Source organism: Acomys russatus, chromosome 17 (genome assembly GCF_903995435.1).
Source record: "Acomys russatus chromosome 17, mAcoRus1.1, whole genome shotgun sequence".
Lineage (NCBI taxonomy): Eukaryota > Metazoa > Chordata > Mammalia > Rodentia > Muridae > Acomys > Acomys russatus.
The window spans coordinates 1587017-1609223 of record NC_067153.1 but is presented as its reverse complement, the minus strand read 5'-3'; the positions used below and the strand labels follow the sequence as shown (position 1 = coordinate 1609223).

The following is a 22207-nucleotide window of genomic DNA, read 5'->3' as shown; positions in this document are numbered from 1 at the left end:
CACATATTAAATTTGTTGTCTCTGAGTACATTATATATTAACCAGCTATGAAAGCACCAGGTGACCAGCTCATGACAGCCAGTCCTGCTTATGTTTTGTATAAAACATTCCTTATCCATCAACTCACTGTTTGCAGTGATTCCATAGAGCAAAGTCACCTTGAACAGTGAACGCCAACTCTCTCTTAGATTTGCCCTCACACGTGAGCTCTAACTTAACCTTTTTGATTGCAATCAAATTAGCTGGCTCTGTTTGAGCTCTTCTAATCACTCCATCATCTGTCCAGAGGCCATTTCTCATTTTACTGTCGGACAGCACAGGCACGGTTTCTAATCTTTCACTTACGCTCAAACATGTCTCCCGGAAGGTGTTCACTTATTTCTCCAAGACTGGCTCCTAGCGTAATTAGCCACCAGACCCAACTCAAGTTGAATTCCTGTCACTTTTTAAAAATATATGTATTTATTTATTATGTATATAGTGCTCTGCCTGCATGTATACCTGCATACCAGAAGAGGACACCAGATCTCATAATAGATGGTTGTGACCCACCATGTGGTTGCTGGGAATTGAACTCAGGACCTTTGGAAGAGCAGCCAGTGCTTTTAACCTCTGAGCATCTCTCCAGCCTGAATATCCATCACTTTCAACCAAAAGAATCCCAAACATTTTTACTGAACAGAATAAAAATTGTACATCTGTGGAATCGGTGCTGAGTGCTAGGTGCCTCTGCATACATCTGGGGTTCACGTCTTCTCACCTCTAAGACAGGCCTTGGCTGTGCTGTTAAAGGGGGAGTGGTACCCCCTACACTGAGTTGCAGAATCGTGTAAGCCAATTAGCTCCATTCTTCAGAAAGTACCAGGCTCAAACTTTACCAAGATTCTTTACTCAGAAGAAATAAGAAACCAGTAGTCTAAATCAGTATTGGGACCGAGTTTTTTAATTTATTAAACTTATTACTAAATTTTGTGGTATCCAAAATTGGATTTTTTAAAAAGACAATGTCTCCTTTAACCCAGGCTGGCCTAAGGGAGAAATACACACACACACACACACACACACACACACACACACACATACACACACACACACATACACACACACACACACACACACACATACACACACATACCCCTGCCTCTGGTGTTGCAGGCCTGGCTTTCTATAGTACTGCAGATGTAACCCTGGGCCAGGCAAATTATCAACTACACCACATGCCTAGATCTGTAGTGTTCATGCCTTGAGCACACGTTCAAAGGAGAGGCAGGCAGATCTGTGACTTATCGGCCATACTTACGTAGTGAGGTCCTATCGAGAGAAAGAAAGAGAGGGAGGAAGGAAGGAGAGAGAAGAAAGGAAGGAAGGAAGGAAGGAGAGATAAGGAAGGAAGGAAGGAGAGATAAGGAAGGAAGGAGAGATAAGGAAGGAAGGAGAGGGAAGGAAGGAAAAGGGAAGAAAGCAAAAAAGAGAGGGAGGAAGAAAAGAAAAGAAAAAAAAAGAAATATAAGCAGCTAATTGGGGGGTGTTGTTTGTTGTGATTTAATCAAAAGAGTTTTGCTATGTAGCCTGGACAGTAGTCATCCTCGCTGGGCAGTAGGGATGGCACATGCCTTTAATCTCAGCTCTCAGGAGCCAGAGGCAGGAGAATCTCTGTGAGTTCCAGGCCAGCCTGGTCTACAGAGTGATTCTAGGACAGAGAAATCCTGTCTCGAAAAACTAATAAAAAAGAAGAAGTCGCCATTCTCCTGTCTCAGCTTCCTGAGTGCTGGGATTCGAGTGTAGCTGCCTGAGGGTCTCAATGGGATCAACCGATGATGTACAGGCCAGCATTTATGCAGGTTTGCTTCCCCGCTGTACAATAGGGCTGCCAAGGGGTGAAATCAGTGTAGACTTTTCCCAGATGAAGGGGATGTCTTCTGAACACTATTAGGGCCTTCAATTGTGCCTAAGGGGGTGGGGCTGTTAGGGTAAGAACAAAGGCTCTGGGCTCCAAAAATGCTAGCTAGGCTGATAAAACAAGACACTGTGAGGCTAGTCAGAAGCAGCTGTGCCCAATTTGCTCAGAGTCATCAGATGGCAGAAGGCAGACTTACAGTTTTCAACCTGTAGAGTCAGTGTTTTCTGCTCCTGGGCAACAAAACTGGATGCCAGAATGCGTGGGGCTTGGTCAGCTGTACGCGGGGCCCCGATTCACAGACTCTGGTCTCTAACGTAATTTTGGTGGGCTCCAGGGCGGCCTGAGATCATGACATGATTCTCCCATGCTGTGACCTCGTGGGAAGTCACTGTCCATAGGCAGAAAGCTGCTGCCATGCCCAGGTACATGGTCCTACAGTTAGCCAGAGCCAAATCCAGTATTCTTATTCGGGGCAGTCTGGACCTAGAGCATAACCCATGTCACTATGTGACAGTGGCTCCTGCCCTGGGTACATCTGCACACAGCCTGCCTCTGCCTCGATCCACCTCTCTTTTCAGTCCTGCCTGCCAGCAGGTGCCAATAGGCTTTCCCGACAATATCCTGTCCCTTCCGTGCACCCAGTGGCTGCCCCTCCCCAGGCATGGCCCTTTGTCATCACTTTTCAAACTGTGAGTCATGGCCCCTTAGTGGTGTATTGAAATCAGCTATAGAACCAGGACTGGCTTTTTTTTTTTTTAAGATAAAACAGACTTTAAAATATCATTATTCAGGCCTGGAGGGATGGCTCAGTGGTTAAGAAAGAACACTGGCTGATCTTCCTAGCACCTACATGAGAGCTCACAACATCTGTAGCTCTAGTTCCTAAGGATCCAATGCCCTTTTCTGGACTTTGTGGGCACCAGGTACATATGTGGTGCACAGACATGCATGCAGGCAACACACACACACACACACACACACATCATCATCATCATCATCACCATCATCATTCTTTGCTTGGGGCCTGGTGATCACCCTCCCCACACTTGCTGACTGGAGGATCTGCCACCGCTCTTCTGTCACGGTTTCACTGTAGCTTTGGAGCCAGAACGCCCAGCCGCCCCTCAATCCTCCCCCTAGAGCTATGTGTCCCTGGGCAAGGCAGTCAGCTCTTTTAAGTTTCAATTCTTCTGACATTTTTGTTGTTGTTGTTTTGTTTTGTTTTGAAGACAGGGTTTCTCTGTGCAGCCCTGGCTGTCCTGGACTTGCTTTGTAGACCAGGTTGGCCTCGAACTCACAGAGATCCTCCTAAGTGCAGGGATTAAAGGTGAGCACCACCAGTTTCTTCTTCTTCTGAGTTTTAAGAGCACTTGCTGCTCATATTTGCTGTGTGAATAAAACGATTTTACATGTGCAAAGAGCTCAAAAAAGTGTGCACACACACTCAAGCACACATATGCACACCTTTGAGATTGGTTCTTGTTTTGTAGCTCAGGTTGGCCTGGGACTTGCTATGTAGTCTAGGCTAACTTTAAACTCTGGATCCTCCTACTTCAGCCTCTGTGTGTGAGTGCCCACTCAGGCGAGCTCTCTCTCTTACACACACACGCATGCGCATGCACACGCGCGCACACACACACATGCCAACGTGGTGAACAGAGATCAGGGCATGTGTTTCAGGAGTGGATTCCCACCTCCAGCTCCTCAATGCTGCACCGTGTGTGCTCCAGACTACGTGGCCAGCGAGCTCCCTGCCAGTTCTCCCGTCTCTGCCTCTCACCTCACCACTGCATCCAGCTCTCTCTGTGAATGAGCTGTGGGGATGGAACTCCCCATGGGTCAGAGTCCCATGCCAAGGTCTTTACCCTCTGAGCTATCTCCTTGGCCCCTCAGCCTCGAGGGCACAGACTACAGGAGTGTGCCACCATTCTCGCCTCATGCAGATATTGCTAACAACAAATGGTAGTGATAAATCACATTGTTTCACTTGAAAGGCTTTCCTGGAGCCCCAAAGCAGACCCGGGTGCCCGTTGGGATAGCTCCCCGGTCCAGATGGCTATCCTAGGGCTATGAAGTACACACTCTGTCTCCCATCACACTGTTCCATGAGGAGAGTATCTTCTCACCAATCCTGCGCTCACGCATGGAGGGTAAGCACTCAGGCTCTGACTGTCTGGAGCTGCTTTTTGCAGTGCTTATTTTCTCTAAGGCTTGGTTCCACTTTCATAACAAGAATACCTGTCTGGTAACACAGCTTTAGAACTAAATGGAGCGATGCTCAGAATGTACCTAACACGGGACATGAGCAGCTGTGACCACGGCGTGCAGTTCAGTGTTTCAGGAGCAGATGAGACTTCCAGAACCTGGCAATGCCGTCTGCGGTTCCGAAGATGCTCATGGTTGGTGTGGGCTTGCCAGACTGCACATCAGAAGGGAAGCTGTTGCCTCACATGTGGACCCTGAGTGTGACTGTAGTAGTGCGTGCACATTAACTGAGGTCCACAGCTTATAATGCCTGTTTGTACATCACCTACCTGTGAAATCCCCACATTACAGATGAGGTACCTGAGGTTCAGTGAGCCCAAAGGGCTTACTCAGTGTCACATAGTCAGTCTCTTACCCACTGTCACACAGTCAGTCCAGTCCCAGTCCTACCCAGGCGTCCCTTCCCAGTTTTACCCTCATCAGATGAATGCCAACAGCAGAGCCACTTTCCCTGTGGGGACTGTCCTCAGCAAAGGGTTCACTGTAAACCAGGAATTTATAATTCCTGGCCGATGAAGGAGATCAGGAACTTTGGAATCAGCAAACTTTCCTAACCTGTAAGAGCAGAGGGCTGCTGGGGCTGGAGAGTACTGGCTGATAGTCCGAAAGGACCTAAGTTCAAATCCCAGCACCTACTTGGCAGTTCACAATTGTCTATAATTCCAGTTCCAAGGGATCTGACACCTTCACATAGATATACATAGAGGCAGAACACCAATGTAAATAAAAAAATTTTTAATTAAAAAAAAAAAAGTAAAAGTGGAGAGCATACCATCTGGCCTGCCTCTCTGGTTTTCAGGAGCCTCAAATGAGAACACATGAGGAAAAGCGCTTAATGAACGTTAGTTACTGCGGTCTTTAGCATGTGCTTGATAAAGAGGCTCTGGGGCCTCCTCAACCTTTCAGGAGAGCTGATGAAGCTTCTCAGTAGAGCCTGGCGGTACAGGGCGTGGAGCTCAGCTGTATTTCAGCAGAGTGGATGGGGAGCCCCGAGGGATTCATTTCTCAGGCCACACAAAGAAACGAGATGATACTAGGGTTTTCTTAAAGTTTCCAGATAAAAACAGCAGTGATGGGGGAGGGGAGTCCAAACTGCCTTTGAATTTTGCTGCCTGTCTAAAACCCACAGAGAAAGAAGGTTCTCTGAGTCCAAGTCCGCACTCAGCCGTGCAGGGGTCGTTTGTGCCGCACTGCTCTTCTGCCTAGTCACCTTATCTCTCTATTTGCGTTGAATGCAGTGCTTGTACTCCTCCTTAAAACCACCCAGGACACATGAAGAAGCTGTCAACAGTGTTACAGAAACAATTTCTTTTTTTACTATTTCCAGGAAAGGGGGAATGTAAATTCTGCTGAAGTCATGTAAAGCCATAAACCTTTAAAATGATTGCAGCATTTCTACTGATTGAAGTTTTCCAGTTGACGCAGGCCACGGTGCACCACACTAATGCAGCCTCTCTCTGGTGCCAGGGAAATGGCATTTCTGAACGGTTTCCAGCTGACATTGCTCGGGAAAAGGTTCTTTTTCTTTTAGGGCATTGATTTCTTAAGTAAATCATTTGACTCTGGAATCAAGAGAAAATGGAGTCTTTGCTTTTTGACGTTAGTTCTTGCAAGGGGATTTTTTAAAGACACATCAAAAGTGCACCTGGGGTTGGGGGTGTGACTCAGTCAGGGGAGTTACTGCTCAGCAAGAACACAGCTATCAGCTTGTCCCCAATCATGGTGGCACATACCTGTCATCCTGGCGTGTGGGAGGCGGAGGAAAAACAACAACAAATCCAAGGTCACTCTCCAGAGAGTTTGAAAGCAATCTGGATTATTGACACTTTGTGTCAAAATAATTTTAAAAAATGAAACTGCTCAGTGGTAGCTCACACTTTTAATCCCAGAAATCGGGAGGCTGAGGCAGAAGTATCTCTGTGAGTTTGAGGCCAGCCTGGTCTACAGAGCAAGTTCTAGGACAGCCAGGGCTACATAAAGAGAAACCCTGTCTTGAAATAAATAAATAAATAAATAAATAAAACCGGTGGCTGGAGAGATGGCCCAGAGGTTAAGAGCACTGGCTACTCTTCCAAAGGTCCCGAGTTCAATTCCCAGCACCCGCATGGTGGCTCACAACCCTCTATCGTGAGATCTGCTGCCCTCTTCTGGCCTGAAAGTGTACATGCAGGTAGAGCATTGTATACATAATAAATAAATAAATAAATAAATAAATAAATAAATAAATAAATCTTTAAAAAAGAAAAAGAAAGAAAATCCATAAACAAACAAATAAGCAATAAGTATATGTGAGTACATCTTGCTTCCTGTTCTCTAAGCACAAGGTTTGTAGCCTGCGGCATTCTAAGAACTGCTCTTGCAAGCCCTCATCACCATCCTTCCTGTGTAGTAAGCCTCTTTCTCAGTAAGCAAAACAGCCACTGCTCACACCATCATGCAGCAGAAACGCCTTGGTCTCCCGCACACACTCCCCCTTGGTTACGATTTATGCCTTCTGCTCCTATTCCTACTCCAACTCACAAGTTCCAATCTGGGGAGTGCTGATGCGTCGGTTGAGCATGTTGGAGGAGGGACCTGTCATCAAGCCTGACTATCTGAGCTTAAATTCCCATGACCCATATGGTAGAGAAAACAAACTCCTGCAAATAGTCCTTCAACTTCCACACATGAGCTGTGGCATGCATGCCCCTACATACACACACATGCACATACACATGCACCTGCATACACATATGCACACACACATGAGCGCATGCACACCCGCACGCGCACACACAGGTGCAAACACATCCTTTCCTCTAGGACAGTCTTTATAAACACCATGGCCTAGATTAGACTCTGGGTTTTTCTGTTCCACTATGCCCTAAATTCTTCCTCTACTACACTGTTAACAACTGAGGCTGCCTTAGTGTTTGCATCATATCTGTCTTTGCCCAAAGCATAATCCCCCAAAGAATGGTGCATCTCCCTTTGCCCATGGCCATGAGCACCGAATGAAGACCTTAAAGACAAATGAACAACCGAGGAGCAGGACTTACTGCACAACTTGTTCTGGAACACCGAGGTCAAAGACTCAATCTGGCTGAAATTGGCCACCAGGAAGACATGGTCCTTGTGGGGCTCACTCCCGATGGCCTTTAGTGTGTTCAGGTCCACCTGACCCACGCCAATGGCAAAGATCAGGATGCCCGTGTCCCGGGCCTTTGAGGCCACCTCAGCCACTGAGTCCTGAGGCCGCCCATCCGTCACGATCATTATGATCCGTGGCACATTCTCCCGCAAGGGCCGGGCCCCCTCTGCTTCTGAGAAGGCGATGTTGAGGGCATACTGGATGGCCAGCCCTGTCATGGTGCCCGTAGACAGGTGCCTCATCCTCCTGACAGCCCTCTCCACCTCGGACTTCCTCTTAAAGGTCTTCAGGGAGAACTCGTTCTTGACCGTGCTGCCATATTGGAGCAGGCCTACCCGGGTAACGTCAGGACCAATGTCCAAGAACTGCAGGATGTCCAGAATGAACTCCTTGACCTTTGCGTAGTCATGGGTGTTGACACTTCGGGAGCTGTCAATGATGAATACCAGGTCAGCCCGCTTATTCTCACAGGAGCTCTCTGTGGAAAGAACAGCGGTCACAAGTGTCAGAGGGAGTGTGCTCAGATTTGCTCTTCTGTTGCTATAATAAAGCACTGGCCCAGGCCAGGCAGTGGTGGCACACACCTTTAATCCTAGAAGAAGCAGGTGAATCTCTGTGAGTTCAAGGCCAGCCTGGTCCTACAGACTGAGTTCCAGGACAGCCAGGACTACACAAGGAAATCCTGGCTCGAAAGCTGAAAACAAAAACCCTAAAACAACAAAAAACCCAAACAATCAAACAAACAAAAACACCCCAAAATGAACAATAAAGTAAAATTTAAAAACAACAACAAAACAAAACCCACTGATCCAAAAATAACATGGGCAAAGAGATGACTTTGGCCAGCTTGAGTGTGGAGAGTATAACAAACATAGAAAGCATGGGGAACATGGGGAGCACAAAGAGCATGGGGAGCACAGAAAGCATGGAAAGCACAGAAAGCATGGGGAGTATGGATAGCATGAGGAGCACTGAGAGCATGGGGAGCATTGAGAGCATGGGGAGAACTGAGAGCATGGGAAGAACAGAGAACCTGGGGAGCACAGAGAACAAGGGGAGCATTGAGAGCATGGGAAGCACAGAGAGCCTGGGGAGAACTGAGAGCATGGGGAGCACAGAGAGCATGGGGAGCATAGAGAGCATGGGGAGCATAGAGAGTATGGAGAGCACTGAGAGCATGGGAAGCACAGAGAGCATGGGGAGCACAGAGAGCCTGGGGAGCACAGAGAGCATGGGGAACAGTGAGAGCATGGGGAGCATTGAGAGCATGGGGAGAACTGAGAGCATGGGGAGCATTGAGAGCATGAGGAGCATTGAGAGCATGGGGAGCACAGAGAGCATGGGGAGCACAAAAAGCATGGGGAGCATTGAGAGCATGGGGAGCACAGAGAGCATGGGGAGCATCCAGGGCATGGCAAACAAGGTGAGCATGGAGAGTAAGCAAAGCAATCACAGAGAGCACAGCACTGCTAGGCCTTGCCCTTCTCCCCCATTCTTTCTGCCTTGCTAAAAACTGTTAGATTGGTGGCACATGCCTTTAATCCCAGCACTTGGGAGGCAGAGGCAGATGGATTGATGTGAGTTCAAGGCCAGCCTGGTCTACAAAACAAGTCCAGGACAGCCAAGGCTATGCAGAGAAACCCTGTCTCGAAAAACAAAAATAAATAAATAAAATTTAAAAATATAAATTCCTAAAGCTAGCCACCGAGGTCTATTCTCTTATTTGACCATGTCCTCCTCCTGAGGCTGACTACCAAGGTCAGCAATCAAAAGTCCCCTTTGGCTCACCTAATTAACACGCCCAGTTAAAATTCAATACCTCATCTTAACACAGGTTTCCCCTTGTACCTTTATAAACTGCCATTTACCTGTGGGTCCCATCTGTGTCCTCTCTATCCAGAGGCAGTCCTTTGTCAAATACCCCTAACCCTCCTCCGTGCCCCATTCCTCCACCTCCTTTGCTGCCTTCCCTCTTCCCTCTTCCTCTGTCTCCTGTCTGTCCTTCACCCCTGCCCTCTGTCCCTCTTTATCCTTTGTGCTGAGAACTTGGTCTTGGGGGTCCTAAGCCAGTACTATTCCTGTCAGCAGGGTAGAAAAGGTTATGTGGCTTACAGGTTAAAGGAAAGCCAAGGCAGACCCTGGAGAAATGCTTCCCCTGGCTTTCTCAGCTGCTTTGTTTTATACAGCTTGGGCTGCACTACCCAGGGACCGCCAACAGTGGGCTGGGCCCGTCTACATCATAACATTCAAGACAATGTCCCCACAGACATGCCCACAGGCCAGTCTGATGGAGACAATTCCTAAATTGAGGTTCTCTCTTCCCAGGTGTGCGTAAGTTTGTGCCAAGCTAAGCAAAAACAATGGTGAGAGGTTAGGGCCCACACTGGCTCTTGTGGGGAAAGCCTGAGACTCGGGGACACCTCAAGAACCTCCAAAATTCAATCTTATTCTTACCTAGGAAAATTCTCAATCATCTCTGTGCGTACCACATGATCATGACCCTGGACTACACACAGAACTTCTTTTTGCAAGATAAATCTACAAAGTCACCGATGCAGTTTCAGTCAAACTCTGTCAGAGTCAAAAACTAATCTTATTATTTGTGCCATGGTATACAAGTATGACAGGGCACGGCAAAGACTATGAAAGATGCTTAAGAGGGTCCAACATCAAATGACTCGTCATCTATTTTAGAAGACTGAGCTAAGAGGACGGACTTTAAGAGAACTACAGTAGGGCTGGAGAGATGGCTCATCTGTGAAGAATATTAGCAGTTCTTGCATAAGACCTGGGTTTAATTCCCAGATAAAAACTGTCTGTAATTCCAGTTCCATGGGGACCTGACACCCTCTTCTGCCTTCCAAGGGCCAATGCACGCACCTGGCATACAGACATACAGGCAGTCAAAACACAGATTTAAAAAAACAAAAAATTTCTTTAAAAAGAGAAGCAGAGAGGGAGAGGAGGAGGGGGAGGGGGAGAGAGGGGAGAGAGCACACTGGGGTATCAGGGGCTGAGGTCAAAGACATGACACATGAGCTGCCTTGTGAGTACCGAATGTCTGGCTTGAAGGATCACATGGAGAGGGGCTCGTGAGCACCCCTAGAATGGATGAATGTGGTGGGTAACAAGGTAAGAGGCTCTAGAACCCAGGGAACGCTGGGAACTAGTAGGTGCGATTAGTTGAGAATATTCTGCAGCCAACTATATGAGAAAACCTTTCAATCAGACTCGGAGATCTGTACACAGGTCACGGATGGCATGATGGCTTAGAACTGGATTACGTGACATCTCCTGTAGGGACGTTGTATGACTGACTACAGTCGCCTGAACCAGAGTGTGGGGTGCCGCTTTGTGCTAGGGCATGTGCGCAGCATGCACGAGGCCCTAGCGAAATGGTCAGCGTGGAAAACAAGGCATTGAGTTTGAGTGTTGCAGAGGCCCTAGACAGATGCCGCACTCCACTGGTGCAATGTCTGAGAGACGAGAGTGACAACCGGCTGCTGTCTGAATGTGGCCTGAGCATCCCTCGGAGGGTCACAGGTCCAGATTTGATCCCAGCTGTGAGGCTGCAGGAGAATCCAAGCTTACTGTAGCTAAGGTGTTCGGAGGTTGAGCCTTTGCCAGGGATGAGGGCTGACTATGCCCTCAGGGCAGGGCCTCTGTTGCTGAGTGCTGGTGGCTTTTTAGAAGAGAGACAAAGGCCAGAAGAGACACAATCTTCACTACACTTCTTTATCACACAGTGCCTTGTGCCTGCTTGGGTATCTAATAGCAAAAAGTCATTACCACATATGGCCTTCAGGCTCGACATGAAACTCTGCTTTACACGTGTGTATGTGCTTGGGTTTGTGTGTACATGTGTGTGGTGTGGAGGCCAGAGGTGTAGGCCCTTCCTTACTGTTTCCACTTTACTTCTTGAGGTAGGTCTCACCCTGAGCCAATTAGATAGACTGGCTGGCTAGCCAACTGCGGCGATCCATCCGTCTGCCCTGCCCCCCACGCTCAGGGTGCAGCCCTGCCCAGCTTCTTTTTATGTGGATGCTGGGAGTCCAAACAGGTTCCCATGCGTTTACAGCAAGCTTTTCACCAACTGCCCTGAACTTCCTTATAAATTCACCCAGCTACAGCTATTACTCTAACTCAGGAGAAAGTGCACCAATACACTGCCTTTAGGCAGGGGAGTCCCTCCCACTTCTCTATGCCCTTCCTGGACTTTACAGCTCAAGCAGGATTTGAAAGGGATTAGAAAAAAGATCTCAAGTCCTTGCCCTAAATCTCAACCACCACAGCTGCAGGAATAAGAAGGAAAGCCAAAAAATGAAACAGTGAAGCCAGTCATGAAGATGAGCGGTGGGAAAGGACTGTGAAGCCAACCTGTCCAGGCTGAGTTGCCAGGGGTGACACCTCCTCACTGCAGCTGTTCAAGTCCAACAGTCTGAGAAGAGGGGGTGACCCCAATACCAGTAGCCTGACAGGAAGTCACATAAAACATATCCCCATATAACACCCAAATCCAACACTAGAAGCTAGGTACACATAAGGAGAATTTCCCAAAACGGAGGCCCCCACATTCACAAGATGCTCAGAATCTCCTTTTCAGAGTGATTTCACCATAGGGACAAGCTACTGAGAAAAGTGCTGGAATTGTGCCCATTGCATAGGTGAGAAAATGGAGGTGCTGAAGAGGTGCGACGCCAATATTTCAGAAAAGGAGAGAAGACGCTGAGGCAACAGTAATACCCACCTTCCGGGGCAGTTGTGAACGAGGGGCCGACAGGAAACAGTTGCGTATTCAAGCTCTGTAGACTCCCCTCCACCCACCCTCCTTTCCCCGGCTCTCCTCCCTTAGTTCTCACACTCAGCCCAAGGCTGGGCAAGAGCATTAGAGCTTATAGCTGTTTAGATGGTGCCTGCATACACGCACCCAAAAAGTGCAGGGGAGCTAAAATCCAGGTAAGCCCTGAACCCCAAAGGCACCTGAGTGGCACCTGCCTTTCTCATCTTTGTGAAGGGGACATGAATGAGCATTTGGCCCTAGGCTGGAGCTAGGCACTGTCAGGATGACCCAGGACATCCACTCCAGAAGCCACACCTGCCTACCTTCTAAGTAAGTCTGCACTTACTTCTGGGATAACAACGGTCCAATGGTCACTCTCTGCTGAGGACATCAGGGAACCCGGCTTTGACAATGATACTATGGATTAAAAGGGAGGAGAATCCACAAAGGACAAAATGCCCTGGGGACACTTGGTAGTGAGGGCTCTTGCTCAAACTGAGATTTTTTTTAAAATTTCATTTAAATAATTTATTCAGACTACATCTAATTTGTTATCCTCTCACTTGTATCTTCCTGTTCCCCCTCTGCCCCCCTTTCATCCCATTCCGTTCCCCTAGGTCTGTGACAGAAAGGGACCTTGTCCCCTACTATAAGATCACAGCCTATCAGGTCTCTTCCTGGTAGCCTGCTTCCTCTTCCTCTGAGTGTCACCAGGTCTCCCCACCAAGGGGAAGTGGTCAAATAGGGGCACCATAGTTCATGTCAGAGTCGGTCCCTGCTCTCCACACAATTGTGGAGAATGTGCTGTCCATTGGCTAGATCTGAATAGAGGTGTAGGTTTACTGCATGCATTGTCCTTGGTTGGTACAGTTCAAACTGAGATTTTTATTGTGAGTCTTACTCATGGCATGAACTTTCCACCACGCATCACAATTTGAAGAAAATCCTGGATGGTCCATGTGGAATTGTGTGCTAAATTGGCTTAGTTCCCATCAAAACAAATGGATAATTTCCACAATGCCTGAGACACGTAAGAAAAATATCACAATGTGGTTAGAGGTTCCAAGAGAGTTGTGTCTCTGAGCAGAAATCAAGTTCTAGCACCTTCCCTTAAGAACTCAGACCAGGTCAGTGTGTCCTAGATGGCTAGTCCAGTGGTCTCAAGCTTACACATGCACCCGGGATCCCTGCAGGATTTGTTAAGAGCTGGGCCAGTGAGCCGCATCCCTGTGAAAACTTGCCTTTCTAACAAGTTGAATGGTGATGTTGATGTCCCTATTCCAGGGATCATGACATGAAAAAGACCCATCTAGGATATAAATCTCTGGAAATAAAAAGAATTTTGGGATGTCCTGACTTCACTGCTTGACTATGAGTTCCACACGGTGGGGCTCTGAAGCCCTACGGTGGCCCAGTGAGGATCCCACCACATTGACATCTGTAGACTTAAGTGAAATTTCAGGTGGTAAAACAAGGCTTCAAGAAAAGAAACTGAGTCAGCCCAATCAGGTCAAGGAAGCAGCCACTATCTCAAAGCCAGAAAGTTCTAGAACAGGTGTGTATCCTGTGTGTGTGACATAATGTTAGTTCTTATGTCTTTGCCGGCATATGCAGCATCACCGCGGTTGAACTCTCAGTTCACGGAGTCCCCGACTGATGACATATGAGCCAAAGGACCAATCATAGAGGTGAGTCACCCACTTTACAGAGTGGGAAGCTGAGGTTTACAGACATGACCTGACCCCCGGCCCCCTTCCTTATCATTTCAAGGTCCCTGTAACACATTCTCGATACAGCTGACAATATGAGCTTCCTGTGAAGACCCCTAGCTTCTCCACAGTGGGCAGCTGAGAGAAGCTTCTAGAAAAACAGACTCTCCTCTGAGTGACTAGTTACTGGTCCTGAGGAAGGATGCCCCTTCTCCTTGGCCTGGGGAAAGAGCACACAGTGATCTGCCTCTTGGCTTTCAACCACACTTGGATGAGGTTTTGTGAGCACATGATAAAGTGTCACCCTTTCACGACACAGCAATGATCTGGACTGTGTCAACAGCACTTCCAGTCTGGTCATCTTCACTCAAAGCCCTGGCATTGAGAAAACAGCCTCTTCTCTTCCAGGGAAGAAGGCTGAGCCAGGGGAATTGTAAGAACGCCTCCACCCCGCTGGATGACAGTGTGCGATCTCACAGCTGTTTTCTCTCCTCAGGCCGTGGATTTGTTGCTCCTGTCACTCTGGCTAAGGTCAACTGTAGCTATATGGCAGCATGGTAAATATGTGGTGCTTTCTGCCTGGGGAAGTCAGGAAATTTGTAATGGGGAGGGGTATGTGTCTCTGTAATGAGGGTAAAGTAATTTCGTCTGGCAGGGACTTGGAACTTCTCAGGAACTCAGCAGCAAAGCCCTGTGATCTCAGCACAAGTCCAACTTCTGTCGTCACTTCTCTCCCGAATAGTCCTGAGCATCTCTGTAAGTTCTGTGATGCTCAGTCCTCTGTGAATGTGTGTGTGTCTGTGTGTGTTTATGTGTGTATCTGTGTGTGTCTGTCTGTCTGTGTGTATGTGTGTGTCTGTGTGTCTGTATGGGCCTGAATGTCTGTGTGTGTCTGTATGTATGTGTGTCTGTGTTTGTGTGTATGTATGTGTGTGTCTGTATGTATGTGTGTGTCTGTGTCTCTGTGTGTGTATGTGTGTATATGTGTGTCTGTGTGTGTGTATGTGTGTCTGTGTGTATGTGTGTGTATGTGTGTCTGTGTGTATGTATGTGTGTGTCTGTGTGTCTGTGTATGTGTGTGTGTATATGTGTGTGTGTATGTGTGTGTATGTGTGTGTATGTACGTGTGTATGTGTGTGTGTGTGCATGTGTGTGTGTGTGTATACATACATGCTTTTAGGTGTGGAAGACAGAGGACAACCTTGGCTGTCATTATTCAGCACCATCTACCTTCATGGTTGTCTGTGCTTTGTTTGGGGACAGGGTCCCTCTCACCTAGTAAGCAGACTTGTTGGCTAGTGAGCCCCAGGGTTCTACCTATAGCGGACACCTGAGCACTATGTTAAAAGACCTGACACCATGCCCAGCTGTTTTTTTTTTTTAAGGTTCTAGGAATGTCGTGGTCTCTCCAGCCCAACCACCAGTCTTTCCTTTTGCAAACTGGGACAAGGAAACCTCTAAAACCTTGTAAAATTAAAAAAGAACACTGCAGTGAGTTGTAGGTCATATGGAGCTGCCCAGCCCTGTTTGGAACGCTTTCCATGGGCCGGTCTATTTATTGCCGAGTCACCTTAGAAACTGGGTCGTTTGTGTTTCCACGTTACAGATGAGGACATGGCTTCAAAGAGTCCAAGCCTGCTCACAGCCTCCTTCCTGCCGAGGAAGCAGAGAAGCTGGGTTGGCCTCTCGTGTCTGGCTGTGCTAGTGTGAGGGGCCAGAGCTCACACTAACCACCCTATCTTTGTCACCTTCCATTCCCAGAATCCTCAAGGTCTACCAGCACTGCACTGCTCTCTGGGCTCAGTTCTTCCCTTTTCTGAAATAAGGGCCTGAGCACCACGGCTCAAACTTGCCTGCAACGAAACAAGTGTTTTCTCTTTGCTAAATGCGTGTGTGTGTGTGTGTGTGTGTGTGTGTGTGTGTGTGTGTGTGTAGGTGTGGGTGTGGGTGTGCGCGCGCGCGCGTGCGGACGGCCTTTGTTACAGCAAGAGCCCAGCTGCTGGTCATTTACATCCACACCCACTTGCCAAGGCTTACTGAGGGGTCAGCAGGTGTGAGATCTGCGGAGACTGAAGGATGAGATGGAAAGACAGCTCCCTGGTCTTGCAGTGACTGTGGGGACTAGGAGAGATGTAGTCGGGACGAGAGACAAATGATAAGAGAACAGGTCACAGAGATCTGAGGCTTCATACCAACTCCCGTTAAAGCTCCACAAGCAGACGGTTTGTAGATACTAAGAGAACTGAAGGCTTTAATGATACATGGTACAGGGGTTGGGGGGGGGAGATGTAGTAGTTTCTGGCCTCTGACTGGGTTAGAAGCTAAAGTGTGATTTTTTAAAATGGTGCTAAAGTTGAATTGAAGAAAGGGATCATGATGGGTGAGAGCAGTGACCGTGTTTGGGTGTTTCGTTGCAGCTGCTTTCAACTACTCCAACACGGGGGAAGTCTGGCAAAAGTTGGATGTCACTGGGTTATCATGTGGATCAGGAGGGGACAAGGGTTGACAGAGTGAGTCAGCCATCTCCTGTGATTAAATCTGGGAAGGCAGGCTATGGGGAAAGTGAAAGGTGACGGAGCGGGTAGAGACAGAGGCAAGACCAACGGCTGCAAGTCCAGATAAGAGCTCAGCAGTACTGAGCTGCACTGTAGGAGGGAGACTGCGAGTGCAGTTCCTATAAACCCAGGGCGGAGATGAGAGAAGCTAAGAGCAGAGCTCAGGACAGCCAGCTGTCAGCAGGCAATGTGGATGAATACTAACTGGGCTCATCAGCATCTTGGCAAAAGCTGCACTGCAGACAGGGACAGTGAGCTAGGACTAATCAGAGGGACCCGCAATTACCTAAGAATAATAAAAACAACGGACACAATGTAAACTGTTACTAGAACATTATAGAGTAAGAGAGAAAATGAGCTCACAAAGATCTAGGGAACACGAAAGAGATGGGGGTGGGGGGCACCTAGAGTGAGACCACCCTGCAAGCAATGCTGAGAAACTCCCCACCCATGCCACAAGCACATGCCATGTGTAGTTCTGTCCTTCTTTGGCTCGAGACTTGACGGACATGCAGGACTTACGGATGGTTAAAAGAATATTTCCGCAACAGTCTGACTCATCTTTGACTCTTGTCCCCAGTGTCATTTGACCTGTAATTCCCATGTATCTAGGCACTTTGTTGGAGTGCCATGGATTCTGGCCAGGCCTGGAAGACCCGTAATCAACTCTCGTTTCTCCACCTCCCTTGTGAGTAGGCGCCAGCTGTTAAATTACTTCATATTAGACACTGTACACAGCCGATGAGCAATGGCTCTCGCTGATCCAGTCACTTCTGTTCACATCTTCCAAACATGCTGCTGGGAACAGCCCGGACCCCTTGACTTAGTGTCTCAGGACAACACCCTCTGCTGCTTACCGAGTCTAGGACAACCATTTCCTCCTCAGTAATACTTCTCAAATACTTCTCCAAATTCACGGGAGAAACAGCTTTCGTTTCTAGGCACAGTGTTGGGAAGAATCATGAATTAATGAAGTAACAGAGTCGGGACCATGAGGTATTTCTAGAATAATGAGTTAAAAAAAACCAACGTGACGATAATCAAAGTTACTTCTGTGCACTTCATACAGGCTTAAAAAATCAACTTATGAGGCTGGAGAGATGGATCAGAGGTTAAGAGCACTGGCTGCTCTTCGAGAGGTCCTGAGTTCAATTCTCAGCAACCACATGGTGGCTCACAACCATCTGTAATGAGATCTGGTGCCTTCTGTACATGTAGACAGAACACTGTATACATAATAAACAAATAAATAAATAAATAAATAAATCTCTCAAAAAATCAACTTATGAACCCCAGAGAGAAAGAGTTCCAGACTGACAACTGGTCACAGGCTAAAATCAGGACCAGATGGGCAGAGAAACATAAGCCTGTACATCACAGCCTCTCTTCACATCCTCAGCTCCTTGGCTTTAACATCCAATTTTAGCTATAGGATTCCCATTGTCACCACACCTCAAGATCTCCCAACCAGAGCCTGCAGGGGGTTGTGGAAGGACACCAGACTCTGCTAAATGATACTCGCTAGTCATGCCATTAGGCTCCTCCCAACATCAGTACCTTAACTATCTCATCAATGGCCCTCCTGGCCTCTCCTCTTCTTCTCTCCAATCAGAACTTGCCATGAGTGGGACCTGGGGTCATATTGATCTGAGTCACAACACTTGGTCTGATAGCTATAAGGTGCCCAGGACAACTAAACCTCAGTGAGTGGTTTACCAGAGCCACCATCCCAAGGTCACTGACAACAAGGTTACTGATGTTTGCAGGAGGCAGAACATAGAAACTTTCGTCTCCTCAGGTATCCCACTACTCCTGCCCTAAAGTCTTCTACCCCATGAGGTCTGGCTGCCTGCCTTCGCCCTCTGCTACAGAGGCTCTCAGCCCTGGCATCTTTTGTTTTAAACACCTTTCCTAGTGGACCTCCATTGACCTAAAGGACCCCCTCTCATGCCCCATGTTTACCTCTATCTAAATACAGCCCCCATGTTTCGTGCATGAAGCTACTAGCCACATACAGTGTCTCCTATGAATCCTGAGACTGAGCAAAGAGCCAGGTATTTGGATGCTCTCATTGGAATCTTTGCTTATTCCATTTGGTGTGCACATGAAAGGAAGCAAAGGGAGCCTTTTAGGTAGCCCTCAATGAGCTTGGACAAATGGAAAAGCTGATCTGGAGGCACAATAGGAGACAGCCACAGCAGGGGTCCCTAGTGGTCTGGTGACATCAGAAACACTTGGCAAATGTATTAAAAATGCTGAGTCCTTTCCAGGCAAGGAATCTGTATTTGTTCCAGGTGGTCCTTGGGCACAAGCCTGAGAACTCCATCTCTACGGACACGTGGGCAGGAGAGGCTGTATGTAGGCCAAGAGCCTAGGAGAGAGGATGGCAGCAAGCACCACATTCCTCTGCCTCATAACCAGGAGTGGCCCGAGAAATGTGTTGACACTGTATCCTGGATTCCCTCATGCCACCGGGCGCAAATAATTGTTCCATTGCTGAGTCACATATGTGACAGCTATGCCATGGTTTCCAGTTAGATTCAGACAATAAAGAAGGTAGGCCAGCTATCACAGAGGGAGCAAAAAGTGGGAGAAGAAAGAGTGGGAAGGTGAGACTTAGCGTAGCAAGTCCACAGAGATGGGGCTGATGGGAGGCAGTGGAAAGGAATTGAAAACCCATCAGCCTGACTCTGCTACTTGCATTTCCAGCCACTGTTCCACAGTAAGTAACCTAGCATGTAGTTTGCTTTCAGTAGAAACATGCCCCATAGACAAGGCACCTTATCCTCCTAGTCACCAGGCCATGGGCTAACAGGCAGTTGAGGCTTGGAGGAGTACAACTCAGAACACATATTTCCAATGCCCCAACTTTGCAAGATTTACCTGCTGTGCATCCCAGGGTAAGTAGTGACATGTACCGTATAGTGTCATCCCATAAGCTTTAGGCATTTTAGCATTCTAAGACACAGCCTAGGCCTCAGGATACTCACAGTGCTCCCTGATGCAAATAGGCATACAGGAAGAGAGTGTAGAGAGAGATAGAGTGAGGCGAGCTGTCGTTCAAGCTGCACAGTCTGAGCATTGTGAGAAGAGCCTAGCCATAACCACAAACCACAGTCTCTAGAGAACAGACATCTGACTGAAAGACTCAGAATATTTCATGAACCCAGTGCAAATACAGGCACACACGATCGGTAGTCCTGGCCCACCACTGGGAATAAGTCACAGTGCCCATCAAGGCGGAGACGATGCTCATGGACCTCCCTCCACAGCTCAAGCGAGATGCCTGGTAGACATAAAAGGAAGATGACTGAAGGGAGGGAAAATATAATAGCTAGGCTCCCGCTCTGCCAGACATTCTAGTTTTCTTTTCCTTCTTCAGAGTATCTTGCCGCTGATACCACTGAACATACTGAGGATCATGGCTTCCCTCAGGAACTGCTTGAATGTCAGTGTGTAAGTTCCTTTTAATATGCACCAGTGAGGAGCTGGAGAAATGGCTCAGAGGTTAAGAACACTGTCTGCTCTTCCAGAGGTCCTAAGTTCAATTCCCAGCGACCACATGGTGGCTAACAACCATCTATAATGTGATCTGATGCCTTCTTCTGGCGGGCAGGTGTACATGGTGGAACCCACGGTCAAAGGCAGAAGTTGAGGCTTTGGGGTAGCCAGGTTCGCTCTGTGTGCACTTTAACCCGGAAGGACATTCACAGCGGGACAAATATACTAGAAGAAGCCTCAATGGATGAGCTCCTCCCTACCTGGAAGCACACAAGGAAAGTGTCCTTGCAAAACATACTTGTTTTTTTTTTTCAAACTTGTTTCATTTTCTGTTATTTTACAAAGATTTTAATGAGTGGATAGCGGGCATCTTTGCTGAGCAAGACCGCTTGATAAAGTAGTCACAAGTCAGGGGCTCCCTGAGGGATCCCAGTTGACACTAGCTCAAATATCAGTTGTTCCCACTGACTGTCATAAATTCCTTCAGGAACACAGCTGTTTAAGGCCCTCAGGGAATATGCACCACGGAGCCAGAAAAAGCAAAAGGAAAAAAAAAAAAAAAATGCCACATCACACCAGTTTCCTCGGGTAACTCTTACAGGAGCCGAAAGGAGGCATCATGTGCACTTCAACAACTGTGGCTTCCAGAGCCCTGGATGAGTTTCTATACAAGGGAGCCAAAGGAAAGGCTGCCCCAGTTTAGTCCTGGAGAAAAGAGTTTCCAGCGAACTGAAATTTCCTTGCAAGGTAAAGAAAGCAGTTTGCTCAAACCTCACTAAGAAATGCCCAACACGTCCTCTCTCAGAGTTTGCTGCACAAACTTATCCTTAACTGATAAAGAGAATATAAACAAATCCTTACATAGTTGGTGGCTTTAGAGTCTTTAAAAAAAAAATAGAAACTGACAGAATGAAAACAGAAAGAAAGAAAAAAAACCAACCCAGTATTATTATCAGACACTCTGGCCACTTTTCTTGCTGTCTCAAATTGAGAAATGGCACTATCTTCAGTTAGAGTACACACATGCTCTATCTATCTGTCTGTCTGTCTATCTGTCTGTCTGTCTCTGTCTGTCTCTCTGTCTCTCCCTCTCTCTATCTGTCTCTCTGTGTGTCTCTGTCTCTCTCTCTCTCTCCCTCTCTCTCTCTCTCTCTCTCTCTCTCTCTCTCTCTCTCTCTCTCTCTCTCTCTTTCCTTCCTGGGTAATAGCTATGTGACCTCTGCTCTCTGTAAAGCATTAAGTAGCATAGGCAGCTATCCAAAGCAAACTGGCATTGACTCGCAGGGCATTTAAACTTAAGAACTTGATCAGTTGCCTCATCTGCTTTCTGTGAGTTCAGCAAATGAAAGGCAGGAGCAGTACGGAGAGACCTGTGAACAGCAGCGCTGGGTAGCTAAGCCTTTAGAGCCAGGAGGAAAAGGAAGGAGGTCCCAGATGTCAGCCTCGTGGCATGAGGTCCCAGGGTTTGTCTTTTCTCTGGAGTAAAGATGAGTTATATGACAGGGAATGTATCTCTAAATGCTGCACAGGTTTCTGAACCAGCAAGAGAGACACTTTCCTCATTTCCATTTGGTTGAATTACACAGACACAGTTAGTTATTCCCTTTTTTGTGCCCGGTTCTTATGACAACATTTAACAGGCTCTCCAAGAAGTCTCACAGAGAAGGCATATCGGAAGGTTTCAGAAGCATGCACAACCTGAGCCTGGAACAAAGCCCCACGCTGGAGCCCGGCATGGGGGCAGTCCTGAAGAGGACGGTTATTGCATTACAACTTGATGGTATGATAGACGGGGTTAGGCCAAGGGTTGAGTAGACATTTTAGGGTGGTATGAGCACAGGCTTAGGGCCAGACCACAGTGAGGTACCCAAGCGTACAGGTAACACAAAGTGACGTGGTAAGGCTGGATCCTAAGGAGGCAGGGGTGACAGCATTGTCTGGGGCCACATAGAGTTATTATGAAGGAGCCAAAGTAGAGCCATAAATAAGTTGTGTGTGTGTGTGTGTGTGTGTGTGTGTGTGTGTGTGTGTGTGTGTGTGTCCATCTTCCTTTCAGACACACACTCAGCCCAGACTTCTTCATGTCTGATTCAGCGCGGTCTTACCAGGCCTGTCCCCAACCTGCTGCCACCTAAGTGTTCCTTCATGTAGGCCCTCCTCCGGGTCTCAAGTATAAACTCTCAGCTCCCTATGGACAAGCCAGAAGCAAAGCCCTGAGAAAGTCCTTGAAACGCCTCCGAGTTTAGGAGTTGCGTATTTGCCACAAGAATGATTCTACCTTATGCGTGGGTAGTTGAAGGAGAAAGCGCAGGTCGACTTATCCTCTACGTAGTCCTAAATTTCAATGGCAACACTGATTGAACATCA

At 47.7% G+C, this 22207-nt stretch overlaps 1 protein-coding gene across 2 annotated transcripts in view; it reads right to left on the bottom strand.

The window, feature by feature from the left end:
• The window catches only part of Matn2 (matrilin 2), a 130462-nt gene that overhangs the window by 87352 nt on the left and 20903 nt on the right, over positions 1-22207 (bottom strand). For both annotated transcript variants that reach the window (XM_051159459.1, XM_051159461.1), the window contains exon 2: positions 7204-7773. In XM_051159459.1, the coding sequence (XP_051015416.1) occupies positions 7204-7773 (570 nt within the window). The remainder of the gene's footprint in view (positions 1-7203; positions 7774-22207) is intronic.